Genomic DNA, 18,718 nt, shown 5'->3' on the forward strand with positions numbered 1-18,718 from the left:
TGGATGGGTGAGTGGACAGGTAGGTGGGTGAATAAGTGAGTGAATAGATGGATGGATGGATGGATAGATGGATGATGGATGGATAGGTGGATGGGTAAATGAATGAATGGATAGATGCATAGATGAATGACTGAGTGGATGGATGGATGGATGGATGGATGGATGGATGGATGGATGGATGGATGGATAGACGCGTAGATGAATTGATGAGTGGACAGGTGGATGGGTGGATAAGTGAGTGGATGGATGGATGGATGGATGGATGGATGGATGGATGGATGGATGGGCAGGTAAATGAGTGAATGAATGGATAGATGCATAGATAAATGAATGACTGAGTGGATGGATGAATGGGTGAATGGATGAATGGGTGGATACACAGATGGATGAATGGGTCAATGGACAGGTGGATCGGTGAATGAGTGAATGAATGGATGGATGCATGGATCCATGAATGAATGAATGCATAAGGAGCTGAAAGCCTGCTGCTGCCTTGCTTCTCCACCCTGGATAAGAGCATCTCTCCGCCGCCACATATTGTGATCAAAGGTGCCCCCAAGTGTTCCTAAGGCTCTACCTCGAGTCCACCCTCCTGCTCTCCTTCCAGATCCCCTGGCCTCCCCGGAGGGAGGTTCTGGCCAGGATGCTGCCCTGAGAGCCAACCTCAAGATGAAGAGGGGTGGCCCCCAACCCGATGGGGTCCTTGCTGCCCTGCTTGGGCCGGACCCTGGACAGAAGAGCGTGGACCAGGCCAGCAGCAGGAAGTGAGAGCCCACTGCTCCAGGACACCCTGTCCTGGCTAGAGACCCAGCCCCAGAGGCCTGAGCGGCCGCTGGTTCCTAAAGATGCCCCCAGGGGAACTGGGCTCCAGGCATGGATGATTGTGAGGACATGGGGGGCTTTGGGGACAGATAATCTCTCCAGGGGCAGGGTCTGGAGGGGCCAACACTCTCATCAGAGCCCTTCTCTGGCCTGTCCCCTCCCCCACCCCCACTCCCGGCTGGAGACGGGGTCTGGGTGGGCTGGGTGCTGGGAATGAAAATAATCCTAATACCCATCATTTATTGAGTCCCCGCTGTAACTGGCCCTGTCCAGGGAACTTTCGTTACGTTGTCTCATTATTTAACCCTTAGGAGGTAAGTTTATTATCCCCACTTCACAAGGGGACCGGGGCTCGGACGGTAGAAATAACCCTCCCTTGACCACCGGATCACGGGTGGCAGGGGCGGGATTTGAACCCAGGCCCCTCAGTTCCTGAAGCCATGTTCTCTCGACCCTGCCAGCTTCCCCTCTTCACAAGAAAACTCAGAGAGGGAGGGCGTAGGGCCGAAACGGTTCCTTAAGGCAGGCAGGGCTGCAGGGAGGCTGGGCCAGCCAGCCTGAGGGGGTAGGCAGGGTCCTGCAGGGCCCGGGGCTTCCCTTCCTCAACCCCGTTCCCTACTGGCTGGGGGAGTGGCCTGGCCTGCAGCTGCTCTCAGAGGCCAGGGAGACCCTGAATAAGTCACTGCCAGCCACGCAGACTTGAGGACCTTGAGAGAGCAGCATTGGAGGTGCAAAGGCCCCTCAAACCAGATTGGCATCCCCGGCCACTGCCTCCCAGTCTCGCTGAGCCCACCCACCCTCTCTGGGTCTGTCCCATCCCTGAGCCAGGGGAGGCAGCATTTCATGGGCATGTCTATCAGAGGTGAGACTTGCAGCCTCTGCCCCAGGAGTTCGTCTCTCAGGGGACTCTGTAGGTTTGCTACTTTTGCATGACACAGCAAGTCCAATGTCCCCTTTGCAAACTGCAGAGAGGGAAACAGAGTCCCAGGCCTGCTGGGAAGAGGTGCTCCTGCCTCCCATCTTCCAGAGTTGGGGGCCTGGCAGTCTCCACGGCAGGCACAGGTCCCTAGCAGCCCAGAGCAACTCTGATTGGAGCCCTCAAGGCCTCTGGGGCCACGGTCTCCATGATCAGCTCAGCCCTGGTGCCCCTCTCTTGCTGGGCTGGGACCTGGGACACAGCCATGGCAGCAAACTCAGAGAATTGAAGGTGCTGGCGCCACCCTGGGACACTCTGTCTTCACAGCAGGAGTGACTGTCTCCAGTGCTCTTGGTACTCCTGTTCGGCTGTGGCCTGGTCCCTCTGGGCCCTGGGATCTTCTTCTGGCCCTTGAGGCAGGTCTGGAGAGGCAGTCTCTGTCTTCATGGAGGGGTGGTCAGAGGCGGGCGGGACCACCAGCCTGTAGCGTTATTATTGTATCTGACAATAAAGGTGCTCTCCCCACTGTGGGTCTGTTTGTGTGGTGACAGCTCTGCAGGAGGCTGGTCTGCATCTCACCGGCCAGGTGCCAGGGAAGCTGTGAGCAGCTCTAGCCAGGCCCGGGGTGACCATAGGCCTCTGCGGCAGGGTGGTCCAGCTCTGCCCTCTGGATCTCCAGCGAGGGGGCTGGGAGTGACACACGATAGGCAAGCCCGAGATTGGGGCTTAGCCTGCAAGGGCTGTTGGCTTTGCCCAGGAAAGAATTCAAGGGCAAGCTGGAGGCAGGAGAAACAGCTTTATTGGAGGGGCAGGGCTACAGCTCCATGACTGCTCCTGCAGAGCAGGGCTTCTACCCAGGCAGAGAATAGCAGCTCAGGGCAGTTCTGCACCATATTTATACCTACTTTTAATTGCATGCAGATGAAGGGCTGGTTTATGCAGAAATTTCTAGGGAAATGGTGGTTATTTCTGGGTCATCGGGTCTTTGCCATGGAAAAGGGCAGTAGCTCCTGAGTGTTGCCATGGTGATGGTAAACTGACATGGCACACTGGTGGGCATGTCCAGTGGAAAGATGCTTCTGCTGTGTCCCTGTTTTAGCTAGTCCTCAATTTGGTCCTGTATCTGAGCCCTGCCTCCAGAGTCAAGATCTGTTTCTTACTTCCAGAGGGTGAGGGAAGCCTCTTCAGAGGCCACCTCACCCCTCCACCCAACCACACTGTCTGTAAACTGGGCCTGGCCCCCAGCTCTGCAAGGGGGTGAGTTAAGCTGGGGCGGCCTCAGGGCTCTGGGAGGAGCAACCCTGATCCTGCTCCATGTTCCTCTGCAGATCTGGGGTCAGTGACATATCAGAGACCCCAGGGAGGCCCATATACCCTGATGACAAGTCCCAGGTATGACACAGAGACCCAAACCACTGCTGAATCACCCTGTGACCTTTGTAGGTATTAAGCTCTTGCCCTGTGTATTAGTCTGTTCTCACTCTGCCAATAAGGATATACCTGAGACTGGGTAATTTATGGTAATTTATAAAGAAAAAGATGTTTAATGGACTTACAGTTCCACGTGGCTGGGGAGGCTTCACAATCATGGTGGAAGGGGAAAGGCACGTCTTACATGGCAGCAGGCAAGAGAGAGAATGAGAACCAAGCAAAAGGGGTTTTCCCTTATAAAACCATCAGATCTCTTGAGACTTACTTATTCACTACCATGAGAACAGTAAGGGGGAACCGCCCCCATGATTCAATTATCTCCCAACAGGTCCCTCCCACAACACATGGGAATTATGGGAGCTACAATTCAACATGAGATCTGGGTGGGGACACAGCCAAACCATATCACCCTGTGTCCAGTGCCCAGTGCTCAGCTACAAACAGAACCCTGCCCACCTCTGCCTGGAGCTTGAAATCCTATAGAGAGGGTGAGCATTGAACACCACACCAGGCCAGGCGTGGTGGATCACACCTGTAATCCCAGCGCTTAGAGAGGCCAAAGTGGGAAGGCTGCTTGAGGTCAGGAGTTCAAGACCAGCCTGGGAAACATAGCAAGACCCTGTTGCTACAAATTTTTTTTTTTTTAAGTTAGCCTGGCATGGTGGTGGCTTGTCCCTGTAGTCCCAGATACTTGGGAGGCTGAAGTGGGAGGATCATTTGAGCCCAGGAGTTGGAGGCTGCAGTGAGCCATGATTCTGCCATTGCACTCTAGCCTGGGCAACAGAATGAGATCCCGTCTCTAAAAATTAAACATAAAAAAACACCACAGCAATCGCGTGGAGGAAGGAGATTCCAGGCTGCTCTGAGAGTCCAGGACCCAGAGACCAAAAGGGCAGGGAGAGCAAGGAAACAGAAAGAGAGAAAGAGGGAGGGAAGGGAAAAGAGAGACAGAGAAAGAGGCGAGAGGGAAAGAGAAACAAGAGACAGAGACAGAGAGATTGCCTGCCAGAGCTTCATCTGTCTTTATTTGCTGGTGAATAGGCGACACATTCCTTAAGCCGCAGCCTCTTCTTCCAGGCCCCATTGGCTCTGGGACGCTTCCTCCAGCCACAGGTCCTGGGCCCAGCAGGCACAGCTCATTCAGCAAACAGGGAGACCCAGGGTGGGGCAAGTGCCTGAAGTCAAACCTTGGCAGGAACCACTGGGCAACTGTCCCAGGCAGGGAGTGTGAGTAGGTTTAGGCTGGAGAAATGTCCTCACCCCTTTTATTCCTTTTCCCAGGGCAGGAGTTACAAAACCATGCATCATTCCTTCCTTCCTCCTTTCCTTCATGTAACGAATCTTTTATTGATCACCTTAATTGAGCCAGGCCCTGAGAACTTTCCACGAACAGAAGACAGGAATCTCTGCCCTCAATGAACCAACACTTCAAGGGGAAGAAGTCAAAATAGGCAATAAACGGCCTGGACAACATAGTGAGACCCCATCTCTAAAAAAAAAAAAAAATTAGCCAGATGTGGTGGCATGCACCTGTTGTCCCAGCCACTTGGAGGCTGAGGCAGGAGGATCACTTGAGCTTGGGAGGTCAAGGCTGCAGTGAGCTGAGATCACACCACTGCACTCCAGCCTGGGCAACAGAGCAAGACCCTGTCTCAAAAACAAAACAAAACAAAACCAAAACAGGTGGTAAGTGTATATATTTTTAAAGCCAATAAGATGATAGGCTGGAAGCCTAGCCATGTCCAGATGATCAGCAATGTGGAAGCGCTAAGGACTGGGAGCTGACAATTAGTCCTACTTTTTAATTTTTAAAACTTATTTTAATTTTGTGTGTGTGTGTGAAAAAACACCTCCTCTCCTCCTTGGGGAAGCAGACCAGCAGGCATTCATTCCCCCAGACCCAGCGGCAGAGATGGGATCCTAAGAGAGAGATTTGCCTGCATTACCCAGGACACCAAAACGTCCTGCCCCGGGGCTGCCCCCGCTTCACCGCCCCCCCCCCAGGTCTTCCCCTTCCTTTTGTGTTAAAGGCAGACTCCACACCCACTGACGCCTTTGTCTTTCAATCAAGGGGTTGCTGAGTTTGGAGGGTGTGAACTGAGCTTAGACGCTCCAGGTGGGCACCCTCAGGTGGGCACACAAAGCCCCCCGTGGTGCAAGGTGGAAGCTAGTGAGGGAAGCAGAAGGGCTGGAGGATGACAGGGGCTGGCTCTCCCCGGCCGTCACCTTCCAGCACAAGACTCTGACAGTCCCAATTCCAACGCCAAACCTGGCCTTCCAGGTCCTTGGAAAAAGATATCTGTCAAAGTAGGAAGATAGAGCCTGTGTTATTTAACAGCTGGTTAGCTCAATGTATAACTTTTTTTTTTCTCTCTCTCTCTCTCTGTCACCCAGGCTGGAGTGCAGTGGCACGATCTCAGCTCACTGCAACCTCCACCTCCCAGTTCAAACAATTCTCCTGCCTCAGCCTCCTGAGTAGCTGGGATTACAGGTGCCCACCACCACACCCAGCTATTTTATTTTCCTGTATTTTTAGTAGAGACGGGGTTTCACCATGTTGTCTAGGCTAGTCTCGAACTCCTGACCTCAGGTGATCCGCCCGTCTCAGCCTCCCAAAGGGCTGGGATTACAGGTGTGAGCCACCGCGCCCAGCCTCGATGTGTAACTTTTAAATAGACTCATGGCATGCCTTCATTTTTCCTCTGGTCTCTGGATCCTGCTATGGGAGGGCCTGGATGGGACCAGCAGAGTCTAGGGGGCTAGGGAGAGGGCTGTATGAGGAATGTTTGGGGAAAAACAACTTCCAAGCTCCCGCCAGCAGGGTGGATGGGCCAGCCAGGAGTGTGTTGGATGGAGCCAGGGTAGCAGATACTGTGGGTCACAGAGGAGGTCTGAGACAGGACTGAGGGAGAAGGTCTCCCCCAAGGGGCTGTGAATTGGTCCTTAATATGGTGAGACAGATCCAATGCTAAACAGTAAAACGTGTTGCCTCCTTTAACGTCACAGCCACCTCTCTCATTTTGGGGTGAGTCAGCTGAGCCCCAGAGAAGTAGCTTCCTCAAGGTCACACAGGCGGTTGGCGGTGAAGCTGAGTTCCAGACCAGGTCTCTGGGATTCGGGAAGCCATGCTCTGCTCTGTCCCCGAGAAAGTGGTTCTGGAAGGAAAAAAAGAGTTCACATAAACCCAGGGGTGGCGCTGCCAAAGAGGCCAAGTGTGAGCAAAGGCTGGGGGTGGATAAAGGGCACAGGAGATTTGGGTGGGGGTGGAACGAATCTCCCAGGACACTGAAGCAGCTGCCAGGTTGGGGATCTCGGAGGACTATGATGCTGGAAGGACAGGAAACTGACCCATGAGGGTCAGCAGAGGAGGCAGGTCTCAGTCTAGCCTCTCCTTGCCATCTGGCCGTAGAATGACCTTTCTGAAGTGCAAGCCTGGCGTTGCTCCTCCCTCACTCATGAATCTGCTGTGGCTCCCCTGTTCCTGGCCTCAAGCCTGAGCTCTGCCCCCTGGTGCTGTCGCCTGGGTCCCTGTCCTGACCACCTTCTGCATGCATAGTGGCTGCAGCCCCAGGAGTCAGCCAGGAGGTCTGCCCATTATCCGGCCTCATCTCTGTCCAGCTGTGGAGGCTGGCTCCCCGGTGCAAAGCAGTGCTAAGTGTCTGCAGGAAATGGGACAGTGCTGTTGGGGGAAGAGCCTCAAAGCCCCAGGGGGAGCCCAGCTCTTGGCCTTGTGCGACCCCCTCAAATCTTCACCTCCTCTCACCCCTGCAGCCAAGGAGACAGGGCGGGCCCATCTGATCCTCTGCCCAGCATCAGGAAGGTCCTTGCGTGCATGTGTGGACACCGCCGCTTGCACTTCCAAGCTGTCCACAGGGCCCAAGACTCTGAGTAGGAAGCAAAGCACCCCAGGATCCCAGCTAGGATGCTGCAGGGCTGGACCGTGGTCATCCTCCCCTGCCCAAAATTGCCTTCCCTCCTCCCTCTCCACAGCCCCTGGGGAAAGGGGACTCACCAGGGTCAGCCCAGTCCTGGCAGGAGCCTCCAGGTCCCCTCCTGGCTCACAGCTGAGCTTCGAGGGCCAGATCTGGGGAAGGGCTGGCTAGAGCCCTCACTGCCTGGGTGCCCAGAGCTCCCAGTCTGAGGCCACCTGCCTGGGCACTAAGGAGGGAGAATTAGCACAGGCCCCTGCTCACCTCGCCCCGCCCTGCTCCACCCTGTCCCCACGTTGCCTGGCCCAGACATGGCTGTCTCGAATTTCCTGCCTGAGTCTCCTCTGCTCTCGTACGCTTCCTGCCTCTGCCTCTGGCCGCTGCTTCCTGCACACACCTCCTTCTGTGGCCCGGGGTCCAGATCAAACCTGACATTTCTTCTGAAATGCCAACTGGTTCTAGGCCCTGCTATACATGTGCGTGTGCATATGCAAGTGTGTGCATGCATAAGAATGAGTGTGTTCATGTGTGTGCATGTTCTATGCGTACACATATGTGCATGTGTGTGCATGTGTAAGAGTGTACATGCATGAGAATGTGTGTGTGTGTGTTCAGTGCATATACACATATGTGCACGTGTGTGTGCTTGAATATATGTGTGTGGGTATGCGTATCTGCTACGGTGTGTACCCACCTGGGCACATGTGTGCCCACAGGGTGTGTGTGGTGGGAAAGGGGCTGACAGCACTTCAGTAACACCTTTTCTTTTATTCATTTTTGTTTTGTTTTGTTTTTGAGACCGAGTCTCACTCTATCGCCCAGGCTGGAGTGCAGTGGCACGATCTTGGCTCACTGCAACCTCTGCCTCCCAGGTTCAAGCGATTCTCCTACCTCAGCTTTCCGAGTAGCTGGGACTACAGGTGTGCGCCACCTCGCCCAGCTAATTTTTGTATTTTTAGTAGAGATGGGGTTTCACCATATTGGCTAGGCTGGCCTCGAACTCCTGACCTCAGGTGATCCTCCTGGCTTGGCCTCCCAAAGAGCTGGCATTACAGGCATGAGCCACCACACCCAACCAGTAACACCTTTACTTCAAGGTCTCTCCCCTAGGGACTGGAACTCATTTGAGCCATAGTCCTTGGTGCACCTGAGGCCCTGGCCTGTGACTGCGTTCTCTGTCTCTGTGGGACCCTTTTGTCCTCATCCCTTCAGCCCAGCTGAGCCCCAGGGTGGAGTAAGGCTGCAGGCTCACGCAAGACCCTGCCTCGGAGCCTCCCCTCTTCTAGTGGTAGGAGGCCCAAGGGTCTCCCGGGCAGGCAGGCCTGCTTTGGGACCCAGAAAGCAACTTCTCAGTCCCCAGCCAGGGACCCCTGCCTGCCCCGCCACAGTTGCCGCCAGCCAGAGAAGAAAGTCAGGAGCCCCCCGAATCAGATGGTAACTTCTGGCAAGGCCCCGACATGATGGCTACAGTGTGGAGGTGGCTCGGGCTGGGCTGAACCTCAGAGTTTCCCACGAAGGCACGCTCTTCTTAGCCTGTTCCTGGCACGTCCTGAAGACCCACGAGGGGTAACTGTCCTACCGGAGTGGCAGAAACAGCCCGACTCTGGCTTTGGGCTCAGCCAAGGGTGGTCAAGGTGCCATTGGGGTTCCCCAGCTTCACTAGTCACCTCCCTAAATCCAAAGCGCACCCTCCCAGCTCTGTCTCTTCCAGTTGGCTGTGAGTGTCCTGTGTGCCAGGTCACTTCTGCGTCCCCAGCTCAGGCCAGGTGCAGAGCAGATGAATCACTGCAAAGGAATCACTGGCACATGGCAGGACATTCACGGTGGGGGCGTGGCTTCTTCCCTGACACTGGCATATAGCGGGACATTCACGATGGGGGTGTGGCTTCTTCCCTGACACTGGCACAAGGCGGGACATTCACGATGGGGGCGTGGCTTCTTCCCTGACCCTGAGAGACCTTATTGGAGGTTATGAGCAGGGGCAGGTGGGAGCCAAGACTGGGCTACATCAGAACAGCAGCCCCCTCCCCACTCCAACCCTCCACGCCTGCAGTTCACACCACCCCCGAGGTTTCTGGAGCACCTCTCTCCCAGACCGGCTTTATGGATTATATAAAAAAAGAATTTCATGAGGTTTTCAATTAATTGAATTCCAGGGAGATTTATTTCCAATGTTAGTAATAAATTCTAATGCCACCTATAACTTTCAATTGCCAGTTAATTAACTTAAAATCAGTGCATTGTAAAAGGCAAATTAAATACTTTTTCAGGCAGGGGCTGGCAAATTTAATGAGCTGAATGTGTCCCGAGAGAGATGGCCAGGCTCACACATCCCATCAAATACTCCTTCCATCAGCAGATGAAAGTGTGATCTGGGTGAGTGACAGCCGGGCCTCCGCATCCTCATCTGTAAAAAGGGATCACAGAACCTGCCTCCAGAACCCTCAGATACCTGGAGTTGATGCTGTTTTTTATTCATAGACAAATACAATAAAGGGGCCCTGGAGCAGTGGACTTTATGTGTCAACTTGACTGAGTCATGGAGTGCCCAGACAATTGGTGAAACATGCCTGCCCTGCCCAGCCCAGGTCAATTCATCTGGTCAGTCTACAGGGGAGTGGGGGCAGGCCAGCCTCTGCCTCCTTCTGAGTAGAGAACAAGGACAGCAGTAAGGACGGCAGGGAAGACAAGGAGCAGGGGATCCCAGGGAGGACCACCGGGCTCACTGGAGGGAGGAGAGTCCTCCCCTAGGAAGGGACACAGCTGAGGAGTCTGAGAGATTTAGTAGGAGTTGTCTGGGTGAAGGAGAAGGCAGGGCAAGTTGGGGAGGCACTAGCACGTGCAAAGGCCCAGTGGTGTGAGAAGGGGAAAAGCACTGGAAATTGTTGGAAATGCTCTAGGGTGGAGCCAGCAAGGGAAATATGATAATGTGGGCTTATTACAAGGCTACAGGGATCTCAGGGGACCCCAAGGACAGGAGCTGGAGTCAGAACAGGCCCCAAGAGAGTAGTACTGGATCTGAGTTAGTCCCCAGGCCTCAGTGGCAGCAGAAGATTACTGATTCCCGTGGGCTCTGCCTGTTGCCTGTTTGTCCCTCTTCTTGTGGCAATGTGTCATTTTGTCTTGGCCTCATAGCTTCAGCCTGCTCGTGACTTCTGCTTCTTCTGATGGCTTGCCATGACCTCTCACTGGCTGTCCTTCAGCAGCAGTTAGCTTTGTAGTGACCCAATATTCAAACTGGGTGTCAAGCACCTTCATTGTCTCCCCAGGGACCCAGCATGCAGGCTCCCTAAAGGTAGAGTTCTCAGGCAGTACCTGGTGCTATAACAAATATCCCATTGACCTGGGGGTGACATTTCTCACAGCTCTAAAGGCTGGGAAGTCCAAGATCAAGGTGCCAGCAGATCCGGTTCCTGGTGAGGGCTCTCTTTCTGGTTTGCAGATGGCTGCCTTCTTGCTGTGTCTTCACATGGTGGGGAAAGAGAGAGGAAGCAAGCTCTGTTGTGTCTCTTCTTATAAGGACATTAACACCATTATGAGGGCCCCACCCTCATGAACTCATATAAACCTAATCACCTTTCAAAGGCCCCACCTCCAAATATCATCACATTGGGGTTTCAGGCTTTAACATACAAATCTTAGGGGCAGATAAACAAGTGGTCTACGGCAGTAGAATGCCTTGTCCTTGTAGGCAGACAAGGACAGACCTCGGTCTGGTCTCCCCTAGGCCTAGACACAGATACTTGATAAGGAGGGAGGATTCCAGGGGACCAAGGTCAGAAGCCTCATAAAGCAGGCAGTATGGGTTTTGCGGCCTGTTGATGGCAGAAGCTTCTACCTTAGGCTTAGGGTCTCCAGCTAGGCTCTTGCTGGGAAAACAGTGCACTCTTTGCTTTGTTTTGCATCAGAGCTGCATTTTCAAACATAACCATCCCACACCCACTCTCCAGCTATTCAAGGGCTTTGATGACAGCCCTCCAGTTTCTCAGGATGTAACAGCGGCAAATCACTGTGCACTTTCTCACTTGCTGCCCATGATCCCCCATGCTCCAACCACCAGGCAGGCTCATATTGGGCATGAAAGGATCTTGGCCTTAATTTTTCTTCTGCCTCGTGGCTATAAAGGGAGCATTTTTTTTTTCAAAAGACAAAACCAAAAGGTGCATCTTAATTAGGGAAGTGGTGCAGTGAGACCAGACTGAACTCTGCCAGGCAGCAGCCTTTCACTTTGTGCGCACAATGCTTTTAATGCAGCCCCGTTGCCATGGCGATTACCACATCTCAGCTTACTGAGGTGGCATTGCAAACCTGTAGGGAAGAAATGGATTATTCAATAAATGATGCCGGGACATTTGGTTAGCTATTTGGAAGGAAATAAAACTAGCTCTTTCCTTCACACCATACATTAATATAAATTCCAGAGGATTTAAAGAATTAAATGTAAGACAGGGAAATCATTAAAAAGCAAGCAAATGTTTGATCTTGGGGGTACATGAAAACATTTTAAACCTAAAAGCAGTAGAAAAAATAACAAAGATTAAGGTAGAATTTAATACATAAAATTTAAATCTCCTTGTTTTAAAAATTATTTAGTTTATTTTATTGGGAAACTACAAACAAGAATAAAATGGTTGTAAGAAATATGACAAAAGATTAATACCTCTAATATGTAAAAAGTAATTGCAAATCAATAAAAATGAACATTCCAATAGAAAAATAGTGAATGAGAAATGCCTAAAAGATGAAATAAAAATATGTAATAAAATATTGTAAAATATTCAGCTTCATTGGTCATCAAAGAAATGCCCATTAAAACATCAATGAGATTTTCTCCTATAGCTTATCAAAGAATGTTTAAATGTAATTATAGCATTCAATCTCATTGAGTGGAGTAAAATTGAGTATTCCTATTCATCTCACATGTGAAAATAAAAGTTGGTATAAAATTTCTAGGAAAAAAATTAACTTTATGCCACAAGAGATTTTAAAATGTTCACACTATTCAGCTGGTAATTTCACTCCGAAGATATCCTAAGGTGCTGTCCAGGATTGAAGCCAAAAATGTAAATATGATAATATTCATTGTAAGTATTTAATAGAAGTTTATAATTTACTAAAACACATGGGCATGGTTAAATAAATTATGATACATAAATATGATGAAATATTGTGCAGCCATTAAAATAATATTTGGAATAATACTTAATGGCATGGAAATAAGTCTATGACATAATGTTAAGCGGAAAATAGTATACCATTTGGGTTTCTTAGCTGACAGCAATAGAAACCCACTCTGGCTGTCTGGATAAAGCAGAAAAAGAATTCATTGGAAGAAAATTGTAGGGCTTGGAATCAACAGGAACACAGGAGAACTAAACTGAGAAAGAAAGAAAAATAGAGAAAGAAATAGAGGAAGAGAGAGAAAGCAAAGAAATATAGAGAAAAGAAAGAAAAGAATGAAGGAAAGAACCAAGGAAGGAAGGAAAGGAGCAAAAAAAGCAAAACAGGGCAAACATCCATCAGCAGCTATACTTATGGTACCAAAGTAGACATATGGTATGATCCCAAGTCAAGGCAAAATTGGCTATTCAGAAATACCAAATTCACCCCGGAATCTCAGTGCTCCAACCCTTGCAGTGTTTCCTTCTTACACACACAAAGTAAGTACTTACCAGGCTGGGCAGCCTTTCACCATCTTGTAGCCCAGCCATTGAAAGAACGTAGCCTCTGAGATTGTCACAACAGGGAAGACAGAGATGGAAGAGTCTCCATGGGAGTGATGCTGTCATTTCTGTTCACAGTCCATTGGTCAGCACTAGTCATATGGCCCCCAACCTCACTGCAATGGAGGCTGGGATAAAGAAGGCAGTGAGCCAGTTGAGGCTGCAATTTGAAACACATGGTGCACTTAATTTAGGACAATTTGAGGAAGATTTAATTTCAAGGAGACTATTTTTAAAGGTGTGGGTGGGCTGCAGAAGAACCAGAAGGGAGAATGTGATGAGCTAGGGCTATTAACAGCCCAAAGGGACAAGGGTCAGATTGGATTTTCAAAATCTCAACTATATGCTGTTTATAAGCAGCACATTTTGAATAAAAGATCACTATAGAAGATTTGAAGCACACAATTATCCAGCTTCACCCAATGGACAATATATAGAACACACGCCTACCAATTGCATAATATGTGCTCTTTTCAAGTGTACATGGAACATTTTCCAAAATAGACCATATGCCTAGCCATAAATAAATCTCAACAAATTTCAAATGATTAAAATAATAAAATACGTTTTCTGACTACATTGAAATTAAACTAGAAACTAATAACAAAAAAATAGGAAATATCCCAAACCCTTGGAAATAATCCACTTTCTTTTAGATAATTCAATATGTCAAAGAAGAAATCACAACATAAATTATACATTCATGGAAATAAAAACATAACATACAAAATTTGTGGGATGCAGTTAGCACAGCTCTTAGAAGAAAATTTACAACTCTAAATGAATATGTGAGAAAAGAAAAAAGGTAGAAAATGAATGATCTATGCTTTAATCTCAAGACGCTAAAGAAAAAGCAGCATATTTAGAAAAAGGAGAAGGAAAACTAAAGGAAATAATAAAGACAATGGCAGAAATGAATAAAATCGAAAGCAAATGTATAGAGAAAATTTAAAAGCCACACGTTAAGATTAATAAAACTGATAAATACTTAGAAGGCTGGATCAAGAAAAAGAATGAGAAAACATAAATTAGCCATGCCAGGAGACATCACTACAGATCCCCAGGACTTTAATGATACAGCAAAAGGATATTGTCAACAGCTTTATGCCAATAACTTAAAAATTTAGATGAAATGGCCGGGCACCGTGGCTCACGCCTGTAATCCCAGCACTTTGGAAAGCCAAGGTGGGTGGATCACAAGGTCAGGAGATCAAGACCATCCTGGCTAACATGGTGAAACCCTGTCTCTACTAAAAACACAAAAAATTAGCCAGGCATAGTGGCGGGCCCCTGTAGTCCCAGCTACTCTGGAGGCTGAGGCAGGAGAATGGCGTGAACCCAGGAGGCGGAGCTTGCAGTGAGTGAAGATCGCATCGCTGCACTCCAGCCTGGGCGACAGAGCGAGACTCTGTCTCAAAAAAATAAAAATAAAAAATTTAGAAGAAATGGATAAATTCATTGAAAAATACAATGTATGAAAATTATCATAAGAAAAAATAAAAAATTGATATACTTTTATATCTGCTAAAGAAATTGAATTCATAATTAGAAACATTCCCACAAAGAAAACTCCAGCCTCAGATTGCTTAAGTGATGAATTCTATCAAACATTCAAGGAAATTCATAGAGAGAGACAGACAGACAGACAGTAGATTAGTGGTTGCCAGTGGCTGGGAAGTATTTGCCTATTCTAGACATGCTATATCAATGGAATCATACAATATGTGGTCTTTTGTGTCTGGCTTCTTTCATTTAGCATATTTTAAAGATTCACCCATGTTAAAAATGAATAAATAAAACTTTATTCATTTTTATGGCTGCATAATATTCTATCATATAGATAAACCAGATTTTGTTTATCCATTCCTCAGTTGATTGATGTTTGGGCTCTTTCTATTTTTTGACTATTATGAATAATGCTACTATGTACATTTTTGTACACGTTTTTGTGTTGACACGTTTTTACTTTTCATGGATACGTATCTTAGAGTGGAATGGCAGGGCCATTTGGTAACTCTCTGTTTAGGTTTTTGAAACACTGCCAAACTATTTTCCAAAGTGGCTGCACCATTTTACAATTCCACCATCAATGTATGAGGACCTCAACTTCTCTATATTCTCATCAACACTTGTTATTGCCTTTTTAAATTTTAGGCAAATTAGTGAACATGAAGTGGTGGGTCACTGTTTTGGTTTGCATTTTCCTAATGACTAAGAATACTGAAGGTCTCTTCATGACTTATTGGCCATTGTTTACCTTTGAAGAAATGTCTCTTAAAATCCTTTGCCCACAACATACCTTTACCTCCCACCATATAAAAAAGTGAACTTAAAATAGATTATACACCTAAATGTGGGAGCTAAAACTATAAAACCCTTAGATGAAAACATTGATATAAATCTTGGTGACCCTGGATTAGGCAACTTGTGGATTGAAGTTTTAATTGGTATGTTTGCATTTTTACTGTTGAGTTGTAAGAGTTCTTTATATATTCTTGATAAAAAGTCCCTTATTAGGTATATGATTTGTAAATATTTTCTTCCATTCTTTCGTTCTGAGGTTTGTCTTTTTACTCTTTGATAGTACCTTTAGAGCACAAAGGTTTTATTTTTGAGAAACTCCTATTTATCTGATTTTTCTTTTCTTTCTTACATTTTGGGTGTCCCATCAAATAAACCATTGCTTAATCCAAGGCCATAAAAATTTACACCTATGGTTTCTTCTAAGGGTTTTGTAGTTGAAGTTCTTACATGTAGGTCTATAATCTATTTTGAGATAGTTTTTTACATGGTGGGAAGTAGGAGCCTGCTGTGGGTGGAATTGCACCTCCATCAAAAGATATATTAGAGTTCCAACTCCCAACACCTGTAAATATTACCTTGTTTGGAAATAGGGTCTTTGCAGATGTAAACAAGATAGGATTGGACCTATATCCAATGACTGGTGTCCTTCTAAGAACACCATGTACAGGGACATAGAGATACACAAGAAGAATGCCATGTGACAGTGGAGGCAGAGATAAGAGTAAAGTGTCTGCAAACCAAGGATTGCAAAGTATCTACAAGCCAGAAGCTAGGGAGAGGCAAGGAAGGATCCTCCCCAAGAACCTTCAGAGAGAGCATGGCCCTGTCATGACACCCTAATTTTGGACTTCTAGCATCCAGAACTGTGTGACAATACATTTCTTTGCTCTTAAGCCACGCCGTTTAGAGTAATTTGTTATGGCAGTGAGGAAACTAACATGGGATCCAACTTCATTCTTTTGCAAGTGGGTATCCAATTGTCTCAGTCTTTTGTTTAAAGAGACTATTCTTTCCCCATCGAATAGTCCTGACACCCTTGTTGAATATCAGCTGACCATAAGTGTAAGTGTTTATAGTTGGACTCCCAATTAGATTCTATTGATCTACATGTTTTGTTCTTATACCAGCATGACACTATCTTGAGTATAGTACCTGGGCAGTTTTGAAATTAGGAAGTATATGTCCTCCAACTTTTGTTTTTCTTTGTCAAGATTGTTGTGGCTAGTCCCAGTTCCTTGTATTTCCATAAGAATCTTAGCATTAGTTTGTCAATTTCTACCAAAATAGCCAGCTGGAATTTTGATAGGGATCGATCAATTTGGGGAGTATTGCTATCTTAACAACATTAACTCTTTCAATCCATGAACATGAGATGTCTTTCCATTTATGTATTCTATTTAATTACTTTCAGCAATGTTTTATAGGTTCCCACATAAAAGCCTTGCACTACTTTTGTTAAACTTAATCCTAAGTATTTCCTTCTTTTTGATGCCACTGTAAATGGATTTGCTAAAACTTTTTCAGGTGGGCACAGTGGCTCACACCTGTATTCCTGGCAGTTTGGGAGGCCAAGATGGGAGGATCACTTGAGGCCAGGAGTTTCAGACCAGCCTGGGCAATATAGTGAGATCCGTCTCCACAAAAAATTTAAAAATTAGCTAGGTGTGGTGGCAAGTGCCGATAGTCCCAGCTACTTGGGAGGATGAGGTTCGAGGTTTGCTTCAGCTCAGGAGTTTGAGGCTGCAATGAGCTATGATTGCACCACTGCACTCCAGCCTGGGCAACAGAGTGAGACCCTGTCTCCAAAAAAATAAATAAACAAAATAAAATGAAATATTTTCAGATTGCTTATTGCTAGTCTATAGAAGTAAAATTGAATTTTGTATGCCAACCTTATATCCTGAAACTTTGCTGAACTTGTTTATTAGTTCTAATAGTGTGTGTGTATATTCTTTAAGATTTTGTATATACAAGATCTTGTCATCTGAGAATAGAAATAATTTTATTTCTCTTTTTCCAATCTGGATGGCTTTATTTGTTTTTCTTGCCTAATTGCTCTGGCTAGAATCTCTGGTACAATGCTGAATAGAGGTAGTGAGAGAGGAAATCCTAGTTGTGTTCTTGATTTTAGGGTAAAAACATTCATACTTTCTCCATTAAATATGATGTTAGCTATGGGTTTTTTGTAGATCCCTTTTTCAGGTTAAATAGGTTCCCTTATATTTTTAGTTTATTGTTTTGTTTTGTTTTTATCATGACAGCATGTTAGATTTTATCAAATACTTTTTCTGCACATTTTGAGATGGTCCTGTGTGTTTCGTCCTTTCTTCTATTAATATGGTGTATTACTCTGATTGATTTCAGATGTTAAAACAATCTTGCATTCTTGGGATGAATCCCACCTGGTGGTGATATATAATCATCTTATATGTTCCTGAATTTGGCTTTCCAGTATTTTATTGAGGATTTCCATCTATGTTCATAATGGATACTGGTTCGTAAATTTCTTTTCTGGTGATGTCTTTGTCTAGTTTTATTATCAGGGTAATACTGGTATCATAGAATGAGTTAGAAAATGTTCTATTAGCTCATATTTTCTGGAGGTTTTGTGAAGAATTTGAGTTTATTATTTGTGTTAGTCCATTTTCACAGTGCTATAAAGAACTACCTGAGACTGGGTAATTTATGAAGAGGTTTAATTGACTCTCAGTTCCACAGGCTTACCAGGAAGCATGACTAAGAGGAGGCCTCAGGAAACTTATAGTCATGGTGGAAGGCAAAGGAGAAGCAAGCACCTGCTTCACATGGTGGCAGGAGAGAGAGTGAGGGAAGGAAGAAGTGCCACACACTTTTTTTTTTTTTTTTTGAGATGGAGTCTCACTTTGTCACCCAGGCTGGAGTGCAGTGGTGCAATCTCAGCTCACTCTGCAACCTCCGCCTCCTGGGTTCAAGCAATTCTCCTGCCTCAGCCTCCTGAGTAGCTGGGATTACAGGCGCATACCACCACGTCCGGGTAATTTTTATATTTTTAGTAGAGACATGGTTTCACCATGTTGGTCAGGCTGGTCTCAAACTCCTGACCTTGTGATCTGCCCACCTCGGCCTCCCAAAGTGCTGGGATTACAGGTGTGAGCCACTGCGCCTGGTTGAGAACTCACTCAATATCATGAGAATGGCAATGGGGAAATCTGCCCCCATGATCCAGTTACCTCCTATCAGGCCTCTCCTCCAATTTAACGTGAGATTTGGGTGAGGACACAAATCCAAACCATATCATTCTCTACATTTTTGGTAGAATTTACCAGTGAATCCACATGAGCCTGTGTTTCTGTTCTCTATTTCATCTATTTCACTCCAATTGACACAGGATCTAGAAATAAATTATTTAGGCAGACAGTGAGGGTAAGAGAATCCTAGTGTAGCAGGACGAGCAGCAGACAAAACTCTTCAGACACCGAGTTAAAGAAGGAAGGGGTTTATTTGGCCGGGAGCATCAGCAAGATCCTGTCTCAAGAGCCGAGCTCCCCGAGTGAGCAATTCCTGTCCCTTTTAAGGGCTCACAACTCTAAGGGGGTCCACATGAGAGGGTTGTG

The 18,718-nt window shown here is 47.1% G+C and overlaps 1 protein-coding gene and 1 long non-coding RNA gene across 3 annotated transcripts in view; one reads left to right on the plus strand and one right to left on the minus strand.

Moving 5' to 3' along the window:
• The window catches only part of COL26A1 (collagen type XXVI alpha 1 chain), a 553,406-nt gene extending 551,142 nt beyond the window's left edge, over positions 1-2,264 (plus strand). For both annotated transcript variants that reach the window (XM_032756112.2, XM_032756113.2), the window contains exon 13: positions 608-2,264. In XM_032756112.2, the coding sequence (XP_032612003.1) occupies positions 608-768 (161 nt within the window). In that variant the 3' untranslated portion in view covers positions 769-2,264. The remainder of the gene's footprint in view (positions 1-607) is intronic.
• Positions 2,265-9,232: 6,968 nt separating this feature from the next.
• Positions 9,233-12,927, minus strand: LOC116810976 (uncharacterized). The gene is made up of 2 exons (XR_004370429.2): positions 12,771-12,927; positions 9,233-10,561 (listed from the first exon to the last, which is right to left on the minus strand). It is a non-coding gene; the product is annotated as an uncharacterized LOC116810976 (long non-coding RNA).
• Between the last annotated feature and the right edge of the window lie 5,791 nt (positions 12,928-18,718).

The sequence above is a fragment of the Hylobates moloch genome, unplaced genomic scaffold (genome assembly GCF_009828535.3).
Source record: "Hylobates moloch isolate HMO894 unplaced genomic scaffold, HMol_V3 SCAFFOLD_1, whole genome shotgun sequence".
In the NCBI taxonomy this organism is placed as follows: Eukaryota; Metazoa; Chordata; class Mammalia; order Primates; family Hylobatidae; genus Hylobates; species Hylobates moloch.